This window comes from Cyprinus carpio, chromosome A23 (genome assembly GCF_018340385.1).
Source record: "Cyprinus carpio isolate SPL01 chromosome A23, ASM1834038v1, whole genome shotgun sequence".
Taxonomy (NCBI): domain Eukaryota; kingdom Metazoa; phylum Chordata; class Actinopteri; order Cypriniformes; family Cyprinidae; genus Cyprinus; species Cyprinus carpio.
This window is the reverse complement of record NC_056594.1, coordinates 16498437-16525989: the sequence shown is the minus strand read 5'-3', so window position 1 is coordinate 16525989 and position 27553 is coordinate 16498437. Positions and strand designations below refer to the sequence as shown.

At 35.0% G+C, this 27553-nt stretch overlaps 1 protein-coding gene across 1 annotated transcript; it reads left to right on the top strand.

Moving 5' to 3' along the window:
* The first annotated feature begins 499 nt into the window (after positions 1–499).
* Positions 500–27416, top strand: dgkaa (diacylglycerol kinase, alpha a). The gene is made up of 24 exons (XM_019065764.2): positions 500–735; positions 12153–12251; positions 13958–14034; positions 15847–15976; positions 16400–16474; positions 16563–16612; positions 16734–16808; positions 17149–17265; positions 20185–20302; positions 20564–20652; positions 21423–21542; positions 21756–21854; positions 22030–22116; positions 22225–22298; positions 22402–22476; positions 22693–22778; positions 22867–22956; positions 23037–23197; positions 23370–23434; positions 24421–24511; positions 24888–25065; positions 25144–25261; positions 25587–25647; positions 26374–27416. Exons 2-24 carry the CDS (start codon positions 12176–12178, stop codon positions 26449–26451), a joined length of 2190 nt encoding a protein of 729 aa, XP_018921309.2. The 5' UTR covers positions 500–735; positions 12153–12175; the 3' UTR covers positions 26452–27416.
* Positions 27417–27553: the final 137 nt, after the last annotated feature.

The window sequence follows — 27553 nt, the reverse complement described above, 5'->3', positions numbered from 1 at the left end:
ATCCCTTTGAAAAAGGTAAGGATTTGATTGGAGCTTTTACAATCTGGGACCACAAATTCCTGTATCAGTTAATCAAGCATTTGGCAATCAAATATATTGCAGCTTAATTATGTGATAACTGTTAAAGCAATTGCATAGTCTAAAAGTACCGATATAAATACAATCACTCAGATGCCAAACACCATACTGAAATGTCATTTGATGCTGACACTTTCAATAGTTTAAATGTCACACCACCCTGTTGATTGTCAATGTGTAACCAAAAATTCTACGGGTTTCAGTTGATTAATCATCTATCTATCTATCTATCTATCTATCTATCTATCTATCTATCTATCTATCTATCTATCTATCTATCTATCTATCTATCTATCTATCTATCTATCTATCTATCTATCTATCACTATTAGTGTGCTCGATAAGATGCAGTCCATACACACGCACAGCATCTGATCAAAGTGCATCACTCAGCTCAGACACATAAGTGCGGGCGGTGCTGTGACTCTATGGGAGAGTCACTCACAGTTAGGCGTGTTCACTTCACTGTCAGTTCTCCACCGGACAAACACAGCTAAACGCTTTCTCACAGACGAAGCTGGCTCTGCCTCCGTCGCCACTTCTTTATTAATTTTCTAAGCGCTGAAGCAGTTTTCAAAGTGCATCTGACACTGGCGGTTTTACTCTTGGCGTCAGATAGAACCACTAACCGGGTGCTGCAGACCTCAAGATATTAAGGTAACGCCAGTGTTTATTTATTTTTGTGGTGAAACGAGTGAGTTTTAGAGAAGTGACAACCAATAACCAGTAACAGTGATTTTGTACTGTGTTGCGTGTAGTTTTTATGCATGATTTCATTTGGTAGCGACTCATAAGGTTGTGTATTAAACCTCTGACTCTCCAAACAGTGTGTTCGAACCGTTTGTATCGATGCCCAGAATGCTGTCTAGTTAACGATGGGAATCGTAAGGAATTTAATGATTCTAAAATCGATTCATCTCGGCGAGTTCGGTTCCATTTAGAATTCCTTTCTTTTAGTACTTTGACGAACAAATAGCTATCTAACATCCTTGTCAGATTTACTGCTCTCAACAGTTGTTGGCCAATGATAAGATAATTTCAGGTTTCAAAACATATTTAACAAATATATTTCCACAAAAATAAATTTAATACAAATTTCTTGCGAAAAGTATTGTTTACATGACTTTTTAATGGCTTTTCACAGACTTTTCTAGAGGCAGCACAAGTGCAGTCCGATAAATGACTCTAAATCTTAAATACAAATACTAAACCAACAAAATGTGATAACGTATTTCATTCATAATTTTATAAAACAGATTCAGTGTGTATCTCAGATTACGTTGTCATATGAACAGTCAATAACTCATGATGTTAACATAACATGCTGATGAAATTATTAAGTTGCGGTTCAGTAAATGGATAATGTATAAGTGGTTGCTCCTGTTTCGTAAGTGTTTTTGTTTTACTAAAAGAATCGGCTCATAAGATTCATTCTTTCGACAGTCAGTCAGCACTGGTCGCGCTGTATGTTTATGATTCATTAAAAAGAACCGGCTCTTCTGAGTCATTTGGTAAGGAATCGGACTACTGTTTGCAGTACGTTTTGGACAGCAAATTCAGTAGTAGTATTGCGGTGAATAGTGCAGGAAACATCGTCATAGTTTTTTAGCACGCCGTTCTATATAAATGCATGTTAACTCAACCGAACGTAATGAAAATTATTCGGTTTAAGCAACGTTAGGCCTATAATGAGCTAAAGATAGACAGCTCACTAGATTTTGAGACACAGCCTAGCTGTGCGTTTCTCTGTCAAGTTTTGTAATGCACAGACCAGTCTATTTTTAATTGTACTACTTAACTGCATTTTGGTGGTTTTCCTCTTTGCTTCGTCGGGTTGTTTTGTTAGATGTGTTGTTATTCTCTTTCACTGAAATATTTGCATAGACTGTGGATCCTGAGTCATACTGTTATGTGATATGCTTGGAAATATAAAAATCACTTAAAAGAAGTAAAAGTTCTTCTTATGTATAATTGTTTTATTTGACACATTTCTCTCACCTGATTAAATGCTTGTTGCATATATATTTTCGTTTGTTATTTTTCTTTATAATGAAGCTGTCTATATTTATTAGATTGTATGTAACATACAAAAGAGTGATGATCAGGTCAACACACATTAAGGTATAGAAATTCTACAATGATTTAAAAAAAAACTGCACTGGTATCGGATTGATATCGGTATCGGCAGATACTCAGAGTTTTTGGTATCAGATCGGGATCGGTTCTGAAAAAGTGGTATCGAGCCAGCCCTAATATTTATAACAGACTGGATGCCTTTTGTCACATTTCGGGTCACAACATGAGTCAAGACAGTTGAAGCAAAGGGTTTTGAAGTGCTCTTTCGGTTCCCCTGCATTTACACATTTTTGCCGATATACTTACAAATTCATTCATTCTTGTTTTTCCACTCGTTTCTTCTGTTGTGACCAAAACTTATCCGTCTCAGTGCAACATGCTTATATTTTAGTTTGCGGTTTTGTATCTGTGACTCATTTGAAAGCCTATGCTAAATTTGTGGATGTCCCTGAAGAAATTAAACATCCTAATTTAGTCCCACATTCTCTCCAGAGCTCTTGGCTTAACTTACCTGATAATGGTAACTTGTTCTCTGAGGAAGCTTATGGGCTTGGCTAGAAAATCACAGGGTTGGTTTACTTTTTTTCCAGTAATCACCTGCTTTTATAACTCATGAGCCAAGCAGTGAAAAACTGTACTCAGGAATAGCCCATCTTTACTTAAGCTCAATCATGATCTAACCACGTTTATGCAACAGAACCAGATGAAAGCTTTTGAATGAAATGTGGGTCAATATTCATTTTACCACAGATTTCCTCGTTTTTAACAAGTGGTATATACTTAATAATCTCTAAAAAGTGAGGGAACAAAAACTGGATATTGCTGATCCAAACAGCTTGTGTATTCCCATATTTAGGGGAAAGTCGTGGCCTAATGGTTAGATAGTTTAACTCCTAACCCTAAGGTTGTGGGTTTGAGTCTTGGGCCGGCAATACCACGACTGAGGTGCCCTTGAGCAAGGCACCGAACCCCCAACTGCGCCCCGGGCGCCGCAGCATAAATGGCTGCCCACTGCTCCGGGTGTGTGTTCACGGTGTGTGTGTGTTCACTGCTGTGTGTGTGCACTTTGGATGGGTTAAATGCAGAGCACTAAATCTGAGTATGGGTTACCATACTTGGCTGTATATCACATCACTTTCACTTTTCACTTTCACATTTGCATAAAGTGGTCAGTAAAAGACCACCATCTTCTTTGGCTTTTATAGAATAGTTGTAAATCACGATGGTGCAGATAAGAGTATCAGGCACTGCAGACAAAAAAAAAAAAAAGATGAGGACATGAAACATTTAGCAGCCAAATGAAGTCTCACAAATGTACTGATACAACAAAGACATTACAGTAATAGTTCCTGTTTCTGAATAAAGAATCACTTTTTCTTTTACCGTAACAAAAACTGATTCATTGTTAAGTCAGGGAGTCATTCATGAATTTTTGACCTTTCATGGAGTGTGTATGTGAATGTAAACAGTCCGCAAAGCTGTAAAGTTGAAAGTGCTTTATAAATAAAGTTATTGTCTCTCAAAGAAAGAGCCACACTCTCAATCGCTTAAACATGTTATTTAAAATTCGGATCCCATTTCCATTAAGTTCACGCATTTCGTTTGCAAGTTGCCTGCTTACATTGTGTGTGGACATCCAGTGAAAACTTGAACCTCCCTCAAACACTGTAGCTTGTTGGTGTGGATAACACAATGTCAAGAAGATGTTATGCTCTGCACTGTGAGAATTTTGTTTTTATTTTCACTTCCAAAGAATCAGAGCTTGAAAAGCTTGCTCAACTTGTAAGTATGATTAATAATTGTTTGTCAAGTGCCCAAAATATGTAGTTTTGTGTGTTGTGTATACAGTCAGTGCAGTTATAAGTCTAAGAATAATTTTCTGCTAATCAGCTGAGGGCCTGCTATTGTCTAGAAATGTTTCGATTAATATAGAATATTTGTCATTCTTATTACTTGGATTCACAATTAAGGATGGAGCAATACATTGGTTTAGATACTGAAGTGATTTATCAGTACTCCATATTTGTGTTCAGCTAACGCATATGCCATTATTGTTTGGGTCTTATGTTTAATTTCTGACATATGCTGTATGCAGTAGACCAATCACAACAGACTGGATAATCTGACCAATCAGAGCAGAGTAGCCTCATGCAAAGTAGGGGTTTGGAAAGATTAATTGTTTGAGAGTCATTGAGAAATAAGGTAAATTGAAATGCATATTATGAGAAAATGAAAGTGTTTTTTGACCTTGCTTGCATGTAAACTTACTCAGTTGCTGTTGCTGTTTTTTGAATCTTTTGACTGACTCATTAAAAAAGAAAAAAATTAACTAATTAGACTTAAATCTTGTTACTGTATTTGTTTTGTTATGAAACTGGCACTGGCAAATGTGAACATATATGATGAAGTGTCAAATTTTTATTGTTTGAAGCAAAAAAATGGCCATAAATGTTAGTATTATCATTTTTCAACTGGACTTTGAAATAAAATTATTATATTATATTTCACCAAATTTTTAATTTTATGTGTAATATTATTATAATAATATTAATTATTTTGTTTAATATTTCAAGATTTTATTTAATATTTTATTAAACAAAATATTCAAATAAGAAATATTTATTTTTAAGTCATACTGATGTATAATCACAATATTCTTGGCCACACCATTTTTATTTTTTTTCAGTTGGATTTTAAATGGCAATTGCAATTTTGATCAGAAAAATCTAAACTTTCAGCCCTGAGTATGTTCTTGAACACTGAAACCTTGTGGAGATAATTGTTTTCAAGTGGTTGTTTTTATTGAGGAGTGTTTTGGTGTAGTTTAGACTGCATAAATGTAGTAATTATATGCATAAATGATATAATTACATGTCCTCAAATTTTACAGTTGAGTCAGTCTTAGCTGCAGAATTTCTGTGAATTCTCATGCCCTCTCTTGTACACGGCAATGAAATATAAATGGCTTTGACTCTTGATATTGCTCTGTGTAGGAAGGATAGTGCAACAGTTGCTGCGTGTCTGCTGTCTGTAGTGCTCTCTCCATGTGGGCGTAAGTACGTTTCTAACATGTATCTCCTCAAGCTTGTGCCTTTGCACAGACCGCGCGGCAGGCTTTTCTGGAGGAGGACAGCGTGCACGGCTGCTGTGCAAGCTCAGACGTGCCTGTGGGTAGAGAGTGACTTTGAAAGGGTTTCCTGCACACCTCTGAGGCCCCTTTGCTTTTACAAAAAACTCGTCCTGCCACAACTTACATATACAGTGACACTTTTTCCATTGAAATGCAACTTGTAGAACACAAGAAATGAGCTGCGGGAGGCAAAGCACAGCAGCTGTTCACAGGTGAGGTGTGACTTATGCTGCTAGTTTCCGGCCTGTTTTATGGCATGTCTTGAACTTTGCCTGCCATTTGTTCTGCAAGCTGAGTGTTTAAAGCTAAATCTAGTTCATTTAGTGAACAAAAACAATCTTGAGCCACTCAGGCGGAGAGGGAACCAAATATTTCCACTTTTCCAGTTGTTTACAGTATGTCATGCTTGGTATGTACTAGCTGGATAAACACACGTTACACTGCACCAAAGAGACAAAAATCATCTGCTTCTGTTGAGGTGAATGATTCACCCTTACATCAGCAGGTGCAATGCAAAGCAGTCTGTTTGAAGGTTGTGTGCACTGAGAAGCACGCGTAGGTGGAGCAGGCCAGCAGGGGAAGACCCACGACTGCTGCCTGGGTTTCCTCCCCCTCATCCGTCTTTCCCCTCCTCCCTTCCTCATTCTCGTCCTGTCAGTCACCCTTGGCAACGGTCTGAGGCAGCACAGCTGATGGGGAAACTCTTTCCAGAGCCACCAGGATTGGCAATCCTTCTTACCGACCAGATGTACTTAGTGATTCCTTGAAAAAGCTGAAATGACTTGATTTGATTTGACTTAATCTAATAAAGAGCAGCTCATCAGCAGTAAAACAAACATTTTTCATCAGAGACAGAAGGGGAACCCATGATGGAAAAATATTTTTTGGTCACAACCAGTGCACAGCTGTAACCCTTTTTTTTTTTTTTTTTTTTTTTTTGGATTGTCTTATTATTAAACTGCGGAACAGATTTTTCTATTTCCTTTCTAATATTTCTATTATAACAATAAAATCTATTATGAATACATCAGAAAAAAAACAACAATAGTAAGAATAATAATATTTATTTATTTATTTATTTATTTATTATTATTATTATCATCATTATTATTATTTATGCCATTATATATGAGCCAAATTTAATCTAATCAGTCTAAATGCTTGCAAATTGATCTTTCAAGTTTCTCACATGAAAACAATCTCTAATCACAATTGGAATCTCCTTAGAGATCGCTATAATATTTTATACATTTTTGCAATACAGAAATACATTTTTCTGTTAAGATATTTTTAAAGAACAGTGACTGGAAAAGTGTAAAGAATTCAAAAACGTGAAGTGTTTGTCATGTTCTGACAGTAGTTTAAAACCACCATTAACTTTGTGGTTTTTTCAACTTTCACCTAGGAGCAAAAATCTGCCTTTAAAGATTTGAAATTTATCACAATAATTATCGATATCGACTGATATGAAAAATCTTATTGTGATATACGTACACACACACACACACACACACACACACACACACACATATATATAAACATGTAAAACAAAGAAAGAAAACTCCATTACATCTTCTGAGTTATGAAAGAGCAACCTTTGAACAATCAGATATTACACTGGGAAAGGAAGGGGAAAACACTTGAATATATAAACTCTTGCAGACAAAAAGCAGCAGTTTGACTTGACACAAGGCGACAGCTTGTACAAACAGCACAAAGCTTCAGAAAATACTGTTCCTAAATTTAGTTTTAAAAGGCATTTTAAAGGCAAATAATATGTGAACAGCTAATATTAGATCACTAGAACAGGCTTGTGACCTCAGGTTTGTCAATGTTGTGTTCTAAGTCCAGCTTTTCTGGTAAAGTGGTTGGAAATGCAAATGAATAGGCGAGATAGTGAGAGGGGCTGGGGAGTCATTTACATTGTTACATGCTTTCTCTTAATAGTTTAGTATTTTTTGTGACCTCATATTTTAAAAAAAATGTACATGGAATATTTAAACATTGTCACACTGCAGGACTGTTTAAGTGCACTGTTGAATTAAAAAAAAACATCAGCTAGCAAGTTACAAATACAGGAAGAGAGAAGCATGCCACAATGAACAATACACGGGAATCTCTCTGCAACATGAAACTAACTACTACAAACACAAACACCCACTACTTCCTTACTGTTACTGACATTTCTGTAATTCTGCTGACATTTTTACCTGCATGAGTCGGGATGACATAAAGATTATGATCTAAAGATAAACATGACCCTCTTGCACTTGTGGGGGCTGCCAAGTGTAATATTGAATTTGTAAAGCAAACAGTAACACACAGCTTCAAACATATTTATTTTGTGATAAGGCAGTAATTAATAACGGACATAAAGTCTATATTTTTAATTTGTTGATATGTTTTATAATGACTAAAGCAGTAATTTTAAAATTGACCTGAGAGCGTTGTAATCAATAATGATGTCCAATTGAATTATCCACCAGGGTTAATGGACATATTGGCTTGAATGAATGTGCATCTTTATTGTATACATTACTGGCAGCTGTTTCTGAATCAATGAAAACAATTTACTGTCCAAAAGAGTGATGTTATGGTTTATGCCTTGTTTTTGCGGGTGGTCTCAAAAACAGAGTACTCTGATCTGAGCCACAAAGAGCCCTCAGCGCTGTTTTACTGGACTAAGTGTTTGGTGAAGCAGAGATTTGTCTCCCTTTATAAAACAGAGAGCTATGCATGCAAATAAGTGATGCAGTTGCCCAGAATCACATTACCACGCTTCTGTGCTCAACCCAAACAATTAGAGATTCAGAAAGATAGAGAGAGTCCAAGACCTGAAGCCATCAGTTGTAAACTGCAGTCAAATGACTGTTAAATCTGGTGTGAAACAAGACCATTAATATCAAATATGACCATTTTGTTGGTGTTATGCTTATTGTCTATATCAATTGTGAATATCACTGAATATCATAATTCACACCGAATGCATAATACTAAAAAAACATGATAAATAAGAAATGTTAAAAAAGTGTTTTGCGTAATTTCATGATATTTGTGTGATTAATTACAATTAATCAAACAAAAAGTGTGTGATTAATTGCAATTACAATTTTTAATCAATTGACAGCCCTATTAAAAATACAGTTACATTTCTTATAAAGAAAATGAAGCCTGTTTTTAGGGCCAGTAGAGTTTTTTTATTGTGACGATATTTTTTTATGACTGTTAAACCCCTCTCCTAATTGTATGTAGCATATTGAAATGCAAAAATTCTCATTATCATTACAGCAATGTAAAAAAATAATTATATATGTGTGTGGGGGGGGTGTACTTATTTGTTATAAAAATAATGCAAAAAAAAAGTTTATGCAAATTATAATTGATGTTTTCTTTTGATTTCAGGAGAAAATATAAATGACTGACATTTCTCCATGAGCGGTGTCTATATAAAAGTAAATCTGCAACTTAGAGCAGAAAAATGTGATTTGAAAATGTGTAGTTTCATTTCACATGTGACTCATTGGATGGAAAACATGATCTGATAGAACCACTATGTATTGTGTGTGTGTGTGTGTGTGTGTGTGTGTGTGTGTGTGTGTGTGTGTGTGTGTGTGTGTATTATGTATGTGTGTGTGTGTGTATATATATATATATATATATATAATATATATATATATAATATATATAAATTAACCTTGACTTGATTTAAAAATACATAAATAAGTGTGTCATTTAAAACAAAAACATGTTTTTCTGTCTTTCCAAAACAATTGATAAGACTGCAGTGTGTATGTAAAATAGTTTGTCCTGACATTTTATCCTACCCCTCAGATTTTCCTACCAGGGTTTACTGCACATGCGCACATCAACACTGCGTCCTTTTTCTCATGCTGAACAACAATATTTAATGTATCCTCATTACTGTAAGGGTAGGCTTAGGGTTGGGGTGGGTGTAGACTTTAATAAATCACAATCTAATAGGTAGAAAAAAATATTTATTGGTTGCCTCTAGCTGTATCCCTTCTAGCTACAACCGCAAATATAACACATAATTACTGTATTTGCATTACTGTTAGGGTAGGTTTAGGGTTGTGGTAGGTGTAGATGTTAATAAACCATAACTTTAAAGAGTAGCATTTTTCTTGTCAAATTGTACTACCCGCTGTTTTAATGGGAGGTAGCAAAGTATGAAAGGGTAGCACAAATCGACAGAACACCGGCTAGCTTGTGCTGTTGACAAAAAAGTATTGCTTCTGTTTTCCCAACTTTCTCTCTCTCTCTCTCTCACACACACACACACATAAACACCCACCCACATATACAAGGAATAGGCCACACAAGTTCCTAGGCAACGACACTAACCTTTTGAGGGAATTAACTGAGAATGGTGTGACCCTTTGTTAGCTCACATCACATGAGAGGAGTGGGTGTACGTGCTTCATTCTCTCTGCCTTTTCTGTCCTATCAGTATTTTGAGCTCTTTCATTCGAGGAATAACATAAACTGTCTTTAAAGTGGATTGTATATCATTCTCATGCTGAAAAACTTTCATGAGTGGTTAGGTTAAGGTACTCCTCCTGTTGTTTAGACTAGAGCTTTGCATATGTTTGTTTGTTGGCTTTAAATATGTGGCTAGTTTTCTGTGTTCACAGACACGCACTGCATCACTGTTATGAAACTTTTACTCCTGCTACTATTATTAGTTGCTAAAAACAGATCTCTAGACGTGGACTTGCTTTAAATAGGTCACCCATTTATTCTCCATCAAAGCTTTTTTGCTTGTGTTTAAAAAGTTTGAAGACACCATAATGAATGTGCACAGGAAGAAAAACTTTAGCTTGGGACTAGCATACTGATATCCCTAGACTGTCTTTTTCCTTAATGAGTGTGCTGATCCATTTTCCATCACAGATGAGACCCAGAAACATGATGTTTCTGTATAATGCACACACAAAAAGTGAAGTCTCACTTAGCCTCAGGTTCTTGAATCAATTCTATATACACACAGACAATTTTTAGTCTCGTCAGCTGACATTAAATAAGTTTTGAATGTTGTGCATTCTTTATTCTTTTAACAAATAAATGGTTGAAACATAAATAATAAATAAACAAATAAATGGTGAATCTCAAACTCTTTTCTGTCAGTTTTCCATGGTGTCATACACAGAAACACAAGATGAATCTTTTAATTGGGAACACAACCTTTTATAGTCATGTGACCTACAGTTTTGTTTCTTGAGCATGTCGCAGTGACTTCACTATGTAAATGGTTGATTGATGTGAAATGCTGCTTTACATAGCCAGGCTGGTATGGAGATAGATTTGTTGCATGATTCCATATAAATAGATTATGATCCACAAATAAATGTAAAGAGATTAAACACATTGATAAACAGAATGAGATCCACAAATACATAACGTGAATTAAATAAAAAAAAAAAATATAATGAAATTTTCAAATAAAAAACATTCACAAATTCACAAAATCTTTATGCCAAAAACCTGGCATTCATTTGTGGATCGCTGCGCACATTTGTGGATTTTGAAACATTTCTAGCATCAAGACGCTGACAATCCACAAATGTGTGGACTCCACCCACTCTCTGCTCAAGCCAATCAGATAACCGCCACACTCTGCTGACCAATCATAGCACCTTCTTGCTATAAAGCAAAATGTGATTGGTTATAGCCAGAATGTGTTACAATTGGTCAGTGTAGTGTGGTTGTTATCTGATTGGCTTGAGCAGACAGTAGGCAGAGTCCACGCATTTGTGGATTGTCAGCGTCTTGATGCTAGAAATGTTTCAAAATATATTTTATTTTTGTTTATTTGTGGATCATAATCTATTTATATGGAATTATGCATACGATATAGTTTCTAAAACATAATATTGCAACAAAAATTTTATTTTACATAAATTATTTATTTATTATGCTGTAAGATTCTTAATGTTTTTGAAAGAAGTCTCTTATGCTCACCCAGGCTTTGTTTGATCAAAATACAGTAAAAACAGTAAAATTGTGAATATATTATATGAATATTTATAATATATAATTATATTATAACATATTATATAATATAATATGTTTTCTGTTTGAGTGCATTTTAAAATGTAATTTATTCTTGGGATGCAAAGCTGAATTTTCAGCATCATTACTCCAGTCTTCAGTGTCACATGATCTTTCAGAAATTATTCTTATATGTATTCTAAGAAACATTTGTTATTATTCAATTTTGAAAGTAGTTGTGGAAACCATGATACATCTTTTTCGTATTTCTTTGATGAATAAAAAACTCAAAAGTACAACATTTATTTGAAATTGATTATATTATTAATATTATGTAACAACTGTAATGTAATAATTTCCTGATAAATAAAAGTGTTTCTTTCCAATATGCTGTCATTTCAATCTTATTTTATTATTTTATTACCTTTTTTATTTATAATATCCAGAATTCTTGTATGGTATGACTATATGAGACACATGCATGAATAGCAAATTATTCAGACACATTTTTTGCTCAGCCTGAAAGAATAAATAACATTTTAGACATCAGAAGGGCAAGAAGTGAACACTGAATTGTTACTTTCTTTTATAAAATGGTTCTCCATTATCACACAGTATTAGGATTTATGGTATGTGCCGCAGGCAATGTTGACAGCAATGTGCATGCTTTGTATTTGCATAATTGTGTCTAGGCCTGAAGCTTTTCTTTCATCAACAACATCTTAATGACATTTGATAATAATGTGGATTTTATGCTTGTTTTAAGTGCACGAAAACATCTTAATGCATAAAAAGTTAAGATGGACATGGCTTTCATCTGTGTTTTCCTCTCACCAACCTTTCTCTTTCACTCTTTCAGTGTTATTCAGAGGCTCTGGCGTGATGTCAGACCCGGGTGAGTCGGATGACAGAGAGCTGAGGCCGGTAGACTTCATCCAGCTTCAGCAGTACATTGACTGTAAGTCTGTGATGCCCACACATCCCTCCCACTCTCACTGAACACTCGGCCTCATTACAAACCATGACTCACTCTGAGTCCTTAAGTGCGAAATGACACTTTATTCTCAGGGTTGAAAAAACATGCCAGTCGTGTGCATCCAACACATCTGTGAGCCCACTTTACTTACAATTTTTACATGGATGGATTTGCTTAAGTATTTTATACATAGACAACCATTGGTGGGAAAGACTGACTGATTGACACCATTTAGATATTGATAATGTCATTTAAAATGAAGGGATTAGGGAAAAAAATACATTGATAAAAATGGAAATTCATTTTCTTTCTTTACACTTTATTTTAAGGCATTCTTGTTACTGTGTAATTATACAATAAGGTACTGAGTAATATTAATTAACAGCATGTGCTTAATATATGGTTAGGGTTAGCAATAGGGTTTGGTTTAAGGTTACTTGCATGTAATTATGCTTACTAAAATTTAACTGGTATTACTATAGTAAGTATATGCAACATGTATAACAATTTCTGAGTGAAAATCATTTCTACACAATTTTTTTTATCAGTTTACACAGTACATTTCCTCAGCATATAGTTCTTAATATATTGGATAAAATATTAAAATCACTAATATTTTTCACATTAAGCGATGTTACAAGCTTCTAAAATGAAAAAATGTGCCATTATTAAAAAATAAAAGTGTTTCTGTATTTCATTTGATAGAGTGTTGAAATATAGCAGTGCCAAGATCATGGTTTAAATTCCCAGAGAACACACAAATTGTCATAATGTGTGTGTGTGTGTGTATGTGTATATATATATATATTATAGACATGTGTACTTTACTGATTTATATAAAGCATCTGATAAATGCATGAGTGTAAATGTAAATAAAATATTCCAGGTGTTTCATCATGCATATTGATCCATTTCATTCTTTAAAAGCCTTTCAAAATGAATTGTGCACTGGTAAAGCAAGCACTGTAATATCTTTAGGATTTAAACTTAACACAATTTAAATTGTAAATTTTATTTGCAATTAAAAAAATATTTGACAAAAATATTTTACAAAATATATAGGGTTATCATACGTCCATGTCCTGGCTGGGATTTTTAAATTGCTTAAAATGTCATTCTTGCCAAAAATAATGACTGAAAAGAACTTTGACCAATAGCATGCAGGCATTATACATAATCAACCAATCATGGCATGCAAGAAAGTGGGATTTACAGAGAACAGTCAAAACAGTGCAAAAATGCATTCATATAATATATGAGGACTGTAGAGAGCACATCAGAAGGAAAACAAAGCCAAAACCTGGACATTTTAGGCAATTCAGAAATCCCAACCAGGACATATATGGTCGTCAGTGAAGAAAGACAATTTGCATATTGTGTAGTTGCAGTATCTAACCAGCAGTGGCTGATAGGTTCATGCTAAGCAGCAAAACTTTGACCCTTTGGTTGATTCATTCATGTTTCTCACGCATAAGTGAAGGATTTCTATACAGTACGGTGTTGTAGATACTTGCCCTAAGTATGAGTTTCTGCTTAGCCTGTTTTTCATGCAGATTTGATGCAGATACAGTTCATTATAATGTGTGATGTCTGTGGTTCTTTGTGCCAAAATGTCATCATGTGGTTTTTTTTTTTCTCTTTCTCTCTTTCTTTGCTCCCTCCCACTCGCTCTGTCTATCTTTTTACAGACTGCAGTCTAAAAGTAAAAGATGTGTTAAAGGAATTCAATGCAGATGGCAGGTTAGCCAAGTACAGACACGGAGAGGTGAGTGAACAGGCTGCCAGGGGCCAACTGTCAGCACTCTGCTTTTACAGCATCTTAGTCCAATTACCCTTGAACAGATCCATCCATCTCTGTAATGTGAATCTCTTCACGTCTGGTTAAGCATATCTGAGCTCATCCTGGGGACAATTCATGTAACATGTACCTACTTAGTCAGTGAGTGCCATGTGTACCTCAGTACTGATTTTAGTGGCGTGTCCCACACAAAATTCACTGCCATTATGTGAAACTGTAGTGGGTGGTTGCCAGAATTTTTTTTACTGCAGTTTCTATTCTCAGTGATTTTCAGCATGTTGCTACACATTTACTAAGGTATTCTGGTAACCCAAGCCAAAAGTTTCTGTAAAGTTGCTTTTTTGCAATGATTTGTATTGTAAAAAGCGCTGTACAAATAAACTTGAATTAAAGAATTGAAGAAAAAAGTGCTGATCCCCAAGTAGTTATATAGTGCTTTATTAAATACAGATTTATATTGTAATATTTCAAGATGAACATTTACTGGACTGAAGCGACTTCTATCCATACATTTATTTTAGAAAAATAATGTTAAAATGTAAATATTTATCATGTTTAGATTTTTACAATATTTAATACTATTTTAAATATTTACAAATAAAACAGACTTTTGAAGAATGTTTATTTATACATAAGTAAAATTTTCTCTCAGTCTTCATTGTTTTGCATTGCATATGTTTTGCCCTCCCCATCTGATATCTATATGCATTTTATGTATGTAGTTTGATATACTGTTATAAAGATCTTATTGGTTTACATCACAAGCTATCAGAATTTGATCACAAAAGCTTGATGTATCAAATATAATACAAAACATAAAATACATATAAAAATTACATGCATATTAAAATCTAAAATTATATATATATTAGATTTTAGAAACCTTTGATATACTGTTCCATTAAAAACACATTTCTGAGTATTTTCCTTTACGAGGTTAACTTATCGTCCATGTCTGTAGTACAGTCAGTGCAGGACGAGCTACACACCTTAACCCTAAGCCTAATGCTTCCGATCACAATTATAATATTTAAACCACAGGATGTTTAGTGTAAAATGGAAAGAGATTGCTCTGAATTGGAGGGATTATAGCTCTTAAAGATTTGCTGTTCAGTCATACTCATGTTGCAAAGATTTAGTCTGTATACCTGATATGTGCACTAGTTTTTCAGCTGAATGTGTGCTGACTTGGCTCTCAAACACTGCACTGCATGTTGCAGGTGTTTTGTTTCAGTAATTGTTGTGTTCGTCACACTCTAAGCTTTACATGTTGCTTGTGTTGGGCAACTAAAACAAAATAAACAATGAATTATGTCATGTAAGTATGTATGTCAGAATGGGAGGAGTATCTGACTGTAACAAAGCCTATATCTTGGTTTTCCTCTTTTTACTCCAGATAGAACAGCAGTATCCTCAGGCCTTTGAAGTTTGAATACAACTTGCTAGGATTTTTTTTCTCTTATTAACTCTATTGAAATCTAGGACAGGTACAGCAGGCACTTAGTAGAACTAGGAGTAGGCTTGTAGTGCAGAATCGAATTGGATCTCAATTACTCCTCTGTGAGAAGGTTCCAAATAATTTTATGACTTATTTGTTTCCAATAATGTTTAGTTTCTGAATGATTACCTAAATAGATGCTATTAAAAAGCCCAGTGATATATTCCAAAAACTAAGTGTCAGTGGTTTGTGTTTGTGTGTGTATTTTGTGTTCCTTAAATGCGTAGCCGCCTTTAATGAGGCACACTCATCCTTAATTGTACAAAATGATTGGTCTTTAGTGCATTGACGAGGAAGGTTTCCGCCTCTTCCTGAAAACGTATTTGGAGGTGGAGGACTTCCCAACAGATCTGTGCCAGCGGCTGTTCAGATCCTTCCAGAACTCACAGTCAGCAAAATCAGATGAAAACAGTGGGTCATGCATATGCTTGTATATATATATATATGTGCCTACACACACATACACATTTTTGAATGAAATTAATGCTTGTATTCATAAAAGACACATTAAAGTAATTAAAAGTGACAGTAAATAAATTTTTGATTTTATAATGTTAAGATTTCTCTGTCAAATAAATGCTGTTGTTTTGATTCATTAAAGAATCCTGAAATTAAGTATCACAGTTTCAACAAAAATATTCAACATTGTTTTCAACATTGATAATAATCAGAAATAATTCTTGAGCAGCAAGAATCACAGGGGAATAAATAACATTTTAAAATATGTTGAAATAGAAAAACAGTTATTTTAAATTGTAGAAATATTGCACAATATTACTGAATAAAGGATTTCTTGTATTCTGAATATAAGTCTGTCTTTGCTTTCTCTCTTAGGGGAAGTCTTTCTGAAGGATGTGTCCTGTTATTTCTCTCTCTTGGAAGACGGGCAGCCCAGGGACAAACTTGAATGTAAATCTCTTTTTTTTTTTGCCACGTCCAATATCTATAATGTTTGTTGGCATCTTTGCAATACGTCTTCATGTTTTTCCCTTCACAGTTGCCTTTAGACTCTATGACAGAGATGGCAACGGTGTCCTGGACAGTTCGGTGGGTGTTAGCATGAAATATAATCTACTTTCAATTCCTCATTATGTAACAAAACTGAATCATAATGCTCAAATTACATCTTTCGGTAATATCTGTAACCAGTCATGTTTCTGAAAAACAGGAAGTGGACCGCATTATTGCCCAGATGATGCATGCAGCAGATTACCTCAGTTGGGATGTGTCTGAACTGAGGCCTGTGAGTTGTGTTTTGTTTGTGTGTGTGTGTGTGTGTGTGTGTGTAAGATTTGCTGGGAAGAAGTGAAATGCCTGTGTGCACAACAAGATATTTTCCATCTTAACCACACCTTGCTGAACTGACATTCCTCTTAATTTTGGCATGAATCAACTTGTCATGGAGCAAAATAAGGATGGGAAAAAAATGAATCTGACAAGATTGTTGCGTAATGTTGCTCCTTATAATTCAAATGATTATAAGTGATGATTTAGTTACATCATTTACAGGTTAGAACAGAAATGCACAGATATATTAATACAAAAGCATATACTTTCTCAATGCACTTTGTGCTTGTTCTCAGGTTCTGAAGGATATGATGACAGCAATTGACGCAGATAGCAGTGGAACGGTGTCATTACAGGAATGGGTGGAGGGGGGAATGAATAATGTCCCGCTACTGGTTTTACTGGGACTGAAGGTAGGAAAACACTGTTTCAGATGCAGTGTCAGAGACCTGGATTTGTTAGAGTGTACAAGACTGTACCTCAGATTACACTGCTCAGAAGCAAAAAGAAAACAATGTAAATTTAATAGATGTATGTATTTATTACGCTCTGTCCTTCTGAGGACACTTTAGGTTCTGTTGTCTGGCTCACCCTCATTATAGCATGACAAAATCCTGCTGACTTTGCACTAGTGCAAGCAACAGTGACACTTCTAACACAAGCTTGCATGCACGCACATACTTTACTGAACAACAAAAAGCATACTAGCATTTGTATTTTATGCCTAATTATATATATATATTATCTTATAAGAATGATTTCCAAATAATAGTGTGAAATACTACTGGAGTAAAGGCTGCAGAAAATTTAACTTTGGCGTCGAAGGAATATTTTATTTTTAATAAAAACAAATTATTTTATGTTGTGATCATTTTTCACAATACTACTGTTACTAAAAAAATTAAAGAAATTTAAAATTAATTTTTTTGGTAATCTTTGTTCTCTGTTGTCATAAAAAGACAATACAAATATTGATAAAAAATGTAAAGAAACTTTTTAAAAATTGTTTTAAAAAAAACCTTACCAACTATTTGGTTACATTACTGGGAATTGTGTTGAATTCATTTATTTAAACCCTGGCGCAAGCAACAGTATCATTTCCAGCACATGCTCACATACCCACACACACTTATATGCACAGCCAAATGCACATTAGCATTATTTTTACTTATTTTTTAAATGTATTGTTTAATTGTTTTTTTATTTTTAAATGTAATTTTATTTACATTTTATTTTTATTTGTTTAATTTTATTATTATTTACATTTTTATTTTTATCAAGCACATATGGATGTGATGCTCAAGTGACCCATAAGCATTTGTCAGTGGTAAACCCATATAAATTTTCGATTAATTCAAATTTTACAGCACATGTCTGTGGTGGTTCACAACCAGGAGGTATATACATAGCAGCAGTGAAATGCATATAGACTTCATGCAAACCAGAAATCCCTTGTATCTCATTGGCACGTCATCCATAAGGTCTACTTTACATGACAAGTCATTCAAATAAGCATGAAGAAGGCATGCATTCAGAATATCTCTATCATGCATCTTTTCACACAACCTGCTTGGCAGCTTCAAAATGCAAGCTCAAGCTAGCTTCCAGCAAGTAACACTAGAGCAGTAGCTGGTTTCCTACTCCTCTGGTGGGGGAACATAAGCCATTCAACACTCAAGACTCTTGTATATATCCATACTGTGCTAGTGCATGACCTGGAGACAAGCCACAAAGTTAACAGCTATTTTTTCCATGACTAAATACATCCAAATATAATGAAAACTTCAACTTTTAAATGCTAAGCCAGTGTCACTTTCATGCTAGAAATGTGCATTTAGTACTAATAAGTATGGTTCACAGTTAAACCACATAGGCACAGTCAGTACGGAAGTTACAACTGCTAGACATTTGTTGTTACCACCAGTGGTCACAGTTCGTTACAGTAAATGTAGTTTGTCCTGTCACATAGATTATATTAATCACATGAATTTAGTCAGCCTAAATATATATTCCCAACTGTCTTGCGTTTTGGAGCCAGAGCTTTATATCATGGTCATGCTTAACCATGTATCAAAGCCAGGGACTTCCCCGTGTGCTATTTCTTCCTGCCCAAGTGGCACATGGGGGGTTATACTGAGCCATCAAGCCCAGTTACAGCATGGCTGTGTGGGCTACAGTTTCTGACCTCCTGTTAGGCCGCCTGAAGTTCCTGCCTGAGTCATCCAAACCAATAATATTCTGAATTATTACTAATTCTCTGATGTGACTGCGTGATTCAATGTCCTTAGCTCACCCTAATCATCTCCAGCCAGCTGCTGAATTCCTAAAGAATTGCCAGTAGGTGTAAGTTAAGGAAGCAATGTGAAATAAACAAGAAAATGACACTCTTGTGAGTCTGAGAGTGGTTCAAAAACACTTTCCATTGATTAGCCTTTTTTAATGGTTATGTTGTCATCAGTTTCTTAAACAGATGAAAACATTGCATCTTATTTATTACAGGTGTATGTCTGAAACTAAAAATTATCTCATTATTTATCCACCCTAATGTTGTTCCAAACCTGTTTGCTGTTATTTTTTGTGTGAAACACAGGAGGAGAATTTCTGGTGAATCCTCACTCATGTTTTTCCCCTATGACAACAAGGTCATAGAGGTTTTTTATGCTTCAAAAATGGCAAAGAAAACCCCAAAAAGTATTATCAGAGTAGTTAATGTGACTCATCTGCTATATTTCAAGTCTTCTGAGGTCATACAATAGCATTGTGTGATGATTCACAGCTAAACTTTCCCTCCAGTAAGCTGCAGCTGGAGTTGAACTTAAGAACCAAATCCATGAATGAAAGAGCTGATTCTTTTAACTGAACAGATTGATCCAGTTCAGAAATCAAACTTGATTTGTTCATGAATCACAATTTGTTTATGGATCATGGTGCAGTCGCATTACTGGATTTTTTTGTGCAGATTCCTGTTGGTCAATAAAGCAAATTTACTTAACTATCTTGAACTTGTCGCAAAATCAGTGTGGGGAAATCTTTGACCCTAATGCGAAATTCCCAATTGTGTATATATTTAGCCTGTGAGAATTTGCTGAACATCAGTGAATGTGACCAGACCTTTTATAGTTTGAAATAACATGAGAGTGAGTGAATTATGATAAATGTTATTTTGTCATCAGGCTACATATTTCATAGCTACACTTACACTCTGGTTATAGACAGATTAAACATCTGTATATAAAACATATATATTGAATGACATGTTACATTTGACAGAATTAGATTATAAAGAAAAACATAACCTGTTCTCTAACATGATGATTTTCTGCTTTCCAAAGATGACCCAAAGAGACGGCCAGCATCTGTGGAGGATGAAACATTTCAACAAGCCTGTGTACTGCAACGTCTGTCAGAATATGCTGCTGGGGCTGCGCAAACAGGGTCTCTGCTGCACCTGTGAGTGGAATTCTGGGAAATTTACAAGAAAACAGGCTTACAGTCTGTTTTGAAAATGTGAACAATATTTCTGGACTGCCAATAAAATGTTTTATTTTAGCAATTAAAATTCTAACATTTTCAAGATATATTCCTGAAATCCAGTGTGCCAGTGTGTATTGTGGTTTATCTACCTAGCTCAAAATGAAGTTATGCATAAGCTTGCAAATTCATATGGGTTCTGATCAGTTTGGTATCACAACCGTTTGCTATCATACACAGGCTGCAAATACACGGTCCATGGCCGGTGTGCAAATAAAAACCCAGCTCCGTGCACCCGCACATATGTGAAGTCAAAGAAAGAGACAGGGGTAAGAACACCTTTATTTATGTTCTTATGCTTTTTTAAATTAAATATAAAGCCAATACTATTAAACATTTCAGGATTTAATGACATCACTGCAAATAACTTTTCAGCGATGTGCATAAAGCTTAAAAACTTAATGCTATATGTTAGTATATAAAATTGTATATTAAAAAGCAAAAACTAAAATAGGAATAAAATAAAAGAACACATTTTAATAAGTACACATCCTTGTGTATTAAAGGGATACTCCATCCCAAAATGAAAATTTTGTCATTATTCACTTACCCTCATGTCGTTCCAAACCCGTTAAAGCTTCATTCATCTTCGGAACACAATTTAAGATATTTTGGATGAAAATCGGGAGGCTTGAGACTGTCCCATAGACTGCCAAATAAATAACAGTGTCAAGGTCCAGGAAAGTAGGAAAAGCATTGTCAGAATACTCCATCTGCCATTATTCTCGTCGCTTTATAATGTTACGGTTGAAGCACTGATGGCAGATGGACTATTCTGACGATGTCTTTCATACTTTCCTGGACCTTGACACTGTTATTTATTTGGCAGTCTATGGGACAGTCTCAGAACATTGTCCCAGGTCCTTGGATGAGGGTGTCTCACCAAGGTCCTCTATTGTAGATCTTACTTGTTTGGCCCATGGCAGATAGAGCCCACTTTAAGCATTTTCTGTAAGCTATTTTTTTTTTTTTTATACTGCCATCAAGTAGACACTGGAAATGTAAATAGTATATGTGCATCTAATTTGTTTGCATGCAGATTGCGGCCCATGACTGGGTGAGTGGAAACTGTGATTCTGGGAAGTGTGACCGGTGTCAGAAGAAGATAAAGAGTTTGCACGGCCTCACTGGAAAACGCTGTGTCTGGTGTCACACTATGGTGAGATTGGGACTACAGTACAAAATACTGTTGCTGAAAATCATTATATAATAAGATTAAAGGGTTAGTTCACCCAAAAATGAAAATTCTGTCATTAATTACTCACCCTCATGTCGTTTCAAACCTGTAAGAGCTTTTGATAAATATTGATAAAATATCACAAATGAAGCAGGTCGATTTGTCATGTTCACTCTGACATTTGTCATATTTTAGAGACATGATGAATGTGCAACCCAGGAACCCTTTGAATGTGATTGTGGGCCTTTTAGAGACCATATCTTACCACCTTGGGCCATTTATCCCATCATCAAGGTAATGCAAATTTAAAGTCTGTCTGGAAGACCTACTTAATTCCACGGATTTGCTTAAGTCTCAGGATTTTCAACTGTAGTATACAGCAAAATACACTCAAATGCTTAAATAGAAGACAAAAGCACAGATTAATTGTGATTCCATTACACCTTCTGTTCTTTGTTTTCTCACTTAGGAGAGGCAGAACTCCGTGAAGAACGGTTGTGCATTTGTAAGTGATGACAGTGACCACAACACTACACCTGACGGACAGGTTCTACAGGTAAGACACAGCCAGGACAGTCTTCTATGTTTCAGCTTTCCCAGGCAGATATAAGAGATGCTGAATGATGGCGGTGAAACTAACACACAACTTCCCATCCCCAAACAGATAAACCCAATTCCTAACACTCATCCTCTTTTGGTGTTTGTGAATCCTAAAAGTGGCGGTAAACAGGGAGAGAGGTCAGAACACTTCCATCCATCAGTTATTGTCTAATTTCCTGTGTGTCTTTGATATGTGTTTTTTAAATCCTAATTTTTACTCACAAAATGTGTGTTTTTACAGAATCCTTCGGAAATTCCAATACTTGTTGAATCCTCGGCAGGTTTATAACCTTTCCAATGGTGGACCAGGACCAGGGTAAGGGTTTCACGAATATTTCAGCATATGTATGTCTTTATTTGTGCCCTGGATCCACTTGGTTGAACTTGTGGACAACAAAACTATTAAAAACCAACTAAGATTGAAAAACGCATGCTTTATGATCCACATTTTGCATTTCATAGTTGATATATAGGTAAAGTAGCTTGTAAAAAATGAGGTTGTAATCTACATGATCTTTCGTTTCCAAACCAGGTTATGTTTCTTCAGAGATCTGCCGGACTATAGAATATTAGTTTGTGGAGGTGACGGCACAGTTGGCTGGATCCTTGACGCTATAGGTCGGAAACTAAATCAAACATACATTGTGTAACACTTAATATGTTTGTTTAGATCTCATTTGACTGTTCTGTCCAATTCCTCATAAAGATAAAGCCAACCTGCCAATGCGCCCCCCGGTGGCTGTGCTTCCTCTTGGCACAGGAAATGATCTTGCGCGCTGTCTTCGATGGGGAGGAGGTGAGGGTGAAATCTGAACTTGAAACTTGAACATGTGCTATACATATATTGAAACTTGAACATGTGTTATAATGTTGTAGGTTATGATGGAATGGATCTGGGCCGAATCCTGAAGGACATTGAGGGCAGTTCTGTGGTTCAGATGGATCGCTGGAGCATACAGGTGACCCTGGAGGACAGTCAGGAAAGAGGTGACCCCGTGCCCTACGAAATCATCAACAACTACTTCTCCATTGGAGTGGTATGATGCATGCAGTACAGCATTTTATTCGCTTTTATGTACTTTCAATCATCTCATTTTCTTTCTGTGTTTCTCTGGGAAAATAATGTGTTATCTGTAAAAAAAACTAAAACTTTTGTTATTTAACTCATAGTAAATTTATCATTCTCACTGTTGATTGTTTGTGAAACAGGATGCCTCCATTGCTCACCGCTTCCACACCATGAGGGAGAAACACCCACAGAAGTTTAACAGCAGGTGGGGATGTTGCACACTAGGATCCCACTAGAGTCCACAGATCTACTCATCATTATATATTTCTTCAAAAAATAAAAATAATGTACATAAAAAAACATCACCTTATTCTAATATTCTTATATTTATCATATAAGAAGATAAATAAATAAATTAAATATATATATTTAATATTTTTTTTGTTTATTTTTTGCGGTTTTTTTATTGTTTTTTTGTTTTTTTATTGTTGGGAGGTAAAAATAAATTATAACTGTAATAAAGATAATTATAACTGTAAACTAAATATTACTTTTATTATTATTATTTATTTATTTTATGAGATAGAAATTAATTCCGGAAGGGTGAATTAAAATATATTTAAAGTACAGTAAAAATTCACATTATTATAAAAGATATCACATTCAAATAAATACTGTTCTTTTGGTCTTTCTATTTATCAAGAATCCTGTAAAAAAAAGTATCACAGTTTCCACAAAAGTATGAAGCACCACAATTGTTTTTAACATTGATAATAATAATAAGAAGTGTTATTAGAACATCAAATCATCATATTAGTATGATTTCTGAAGGATCATGTGACACTAAGACTGGAGTATTGGCTGCAGAAAATTCAGCTTTGGTTCACAGGAATAATTACATATTAAAACATATACAAATAAAAAACAGTTATTTTAAATTGTAATGATATTTTACAATATAACTGTTTTTAATGTATTTTTTGATCAAATATTTGCAGCCTTGGTGAGCATAAGAGACATCTTTCAAAAACATTTAAAAATCTTACTGACTCCAAACTTTTAGCTATAGTGTATATACAGTATGTATTTATGTTTTTTTTGTTTTTTGTTTTTTTGAAAAGCAGTTTGACTTGGTAACGTCCAATTTAATTATTAAAAAGCATATATAATAAAAACCACCAAATAAAATTATCTGTAATGGGTATCACACATTTATGGCTTCCTTTTCATGCATATGTACCTTTCTTACAGGATGAAGAACAAACTGTGGTATTTTGAATTTGCCACATCTGAGACGATCTCAGCATCTTGTAAAAAACTCAAGGAGTGTCTCACCATTGAGGTGAGAAAAAATGCCTTATAAATAAAGGATCACACTCCTATCTAAGTTCAAAGAGGTTATTGATCATTCCAGCTCCCCTTCTTCCCTTGTGTTGAAAGCTCATCAAAAAGCATCAACTAAAAAGCATGAGCACAGTGAGGGCATTAGAGTACTAACACCTGTCATTAACCTGCTTCTGGTATTAGTCGTCTGTCAGAGCTCAAGCCAGGAACATTTCAGTCTACCATATCAGGGGCATTAATTCAGAACATGAAGCAAATGCAATTCATTACTTAAAAATCTGCTTTCGCATGTTAGAAGTATTCGGCTAGAAATCATTTTGAATATGAAAAACATTACGGAACTGACCCCAGCGCCTCTCTCTGGCCTCATCCAGTGTTGCGGGACCCAGCTGGCTCTCAGTAGTCTTTCTCTGGAGGGCATCGCCGTCCTCAACATTCCCAGCATGCACGGCGGCTCTAACCTGTGGGGTGAAGCCAAAAAAAGTGACAGAACAGACCAGAACATGCCTGAGGTCATAGTAGACCCTGAAGTCTTAAAAGTGAGCCCGCAAGGTACGCTTCCTTCAATGCAGGGACAAAACTTTAAATATGAAGATCATCCTAAACACTGAACAGACTGTCTCCGAACAGACATGAGCGACAAGCGCATGGAGGTGGTGGGATTGGAAGGAGCCATTGAGATGGGACAGATATACACAGGGCTGAAGAGCGCAGTCCGACTTGCCAAAACATCTCAGATTACCATCAGGTGAGACATAACCTTACCAGCAAATGTCAGCAGTTGTCCTTAAACAAGCTCATACTGGCACAAACATGTCATGCTCAGACATGACTATCTGTCTAATTTACATTCCCTGCATTTGCATAATTTTGTAAATTACAGTACATTAATTAATTTGTCATTAAATGGGGATGGTCAGTTTATTCTGTAACACTGTGTCAACCACTATTGAGTCATATGTGAATGTGTGCTTAGTCACCCAAGCAATTGCCCATCATATGATTCACTGGTTATTTTGGTTTCTATAAATGTATCTTAATTGTTTTATTCAAAAATGTACACTCATTTAAAGGACAAAGAAGCCTTTGCCCATGCAGATTGATGGAGAACCGTGGATGCAGCCACCTTGTACCGTAAGTGTCCACCATACTGCCTTTCTAAGCATTTGATTCATCCAGGTGACTCTTTTGAATCTATTCACTAAAAAGATGTATTCAGATTCATACACTGATTTGTTTAGTGACCCTTTTTGCTTGATACACTGTAGTAATAGTAATAAGCGAATGTCTTTTTGTGTGTTGTGAACACTTTGTGTCTACAAATCTAGTAAGAAACTCCATAAACAGTGTTTAGATAAGTGGTTTCTAATAAAAAATACAACTAATTTAAGCTTTTAGTGAATTATTATGATTTGTTAACAAAAATCATTCAAGTATGAACTATCACTAAATGTAAGTTTTATGTTCTCATCATCTTATGTTATTTCACCTTTTAAAGGAATAGTTCATCCAAAAATTCTAATTTGAAAATGTACTCACCCTCAAGCCATCCGAGATTTAGAGTTTGTTTCCTTATTGGAACAGATTTGGAGAAAATTTTCATTATGGGTGAATGGGTGCCGCCAGAATGAGAGTTCAAACAGCTGATAAAAACAATGCTAAATTTCTCCAAATCTGTTATGAAACAAACTCATCTACATCTTGAATGTACATTTTCAGGGTGAATTCATTTTGAGCTTATTTTTATTTTCAATTTGAGTGAACTATTCCTTTAATTTCAGTTTAAACCAATAGAAACAGCATTAAATGAGATTTAACTTATTGTGTTGTTTTATTTGTCTTTCTATTTTTCTTCCTCAGATTCACATCACACACAAAAACCAAGCCAGTATGCTGATGGGCCCTCAAGCCAAATCTGGCTTTTTCAACCTGAAATAGAGTTTACCTGCACTTGAAGATGTTTAAGTACGCTTCAAAGCTCTGTGAAACTCTGTGTGCATTAACAAGGACTCTGTCAATTTTGCAGCAAATGCTTAATAAGGTTTTAGCTCTTACACAAATCCTTGTGTGTTTTTAGGAGATTATCCTTACATGAGGTACAAACTCTTCACTAGACCATCTTAACCTCAAATATGCTCTCTTTAATGAAATGTAGTGCTCTTAAACAGTAGCTCATGCATTTTTTGCTGTGATATACAGTACATACCGTGCACAGGTCATTCCAAGTAAATAGGCTGGATATTTGTTTTAAGGTTATGTAGATATACATAAAAAAAATGCATCACTCCAAAGCATCCAGTGTATGAATCAAGGTTTGATGCACAGTGACTTTGCTGTATAGGTGGTTTAAATATTAGAAATAGATCTGTGCTAACTCTGCATACTGCTTTTAGTTATTCCTTTAGATTTTTTTTCTCAGCTACTTTTACTAATTTACTAATCATGAATGTCAGATTACTACATGCTAAACAAGTTACCAGTGTGATCTTTACCAGAACAATGACTAGGTTTAGCAAAATAAAATCTGAAGAGCTTTATGAGACATCTAATTTATTTGCTGTTAAAATGTAAACACCTGAAGTAGTAGGTGTAATGTTTAGATAAAATACAGAAACTAAATCAATAAATATGTTAACTGATTTTATTAGGTTATAATAGTTTCAAGAATGTCTCTAGTCAAGTTGTGTAAAACTGATTTTGCAACATTTCATACATTTACACAGTTATCAGTCAATCTATTGAATTTCCTTCAGAATACTCAACGGGCAACATCCTAAAGGTTTTAGATTACACATTTCTGGCACTCTGGTTTTACGGCTTTGTCATTGTACGTTGCTCCTGAGAATGTAGAGGGTCTCTTAATTTTGTACATTTGTCTGAATAAACATTTCAATGTTAATTGATTCGCAGTGTATCTCTTTGGTTTTTAATACAAGTTTCATAATGTCATAATTTGCCTCAACACTCATAAGGTGTTTACAGCATATGAGCACTAGAGGGCGCCATCAGTTTAACTAATTTTACACCAGCCTGATCGGCC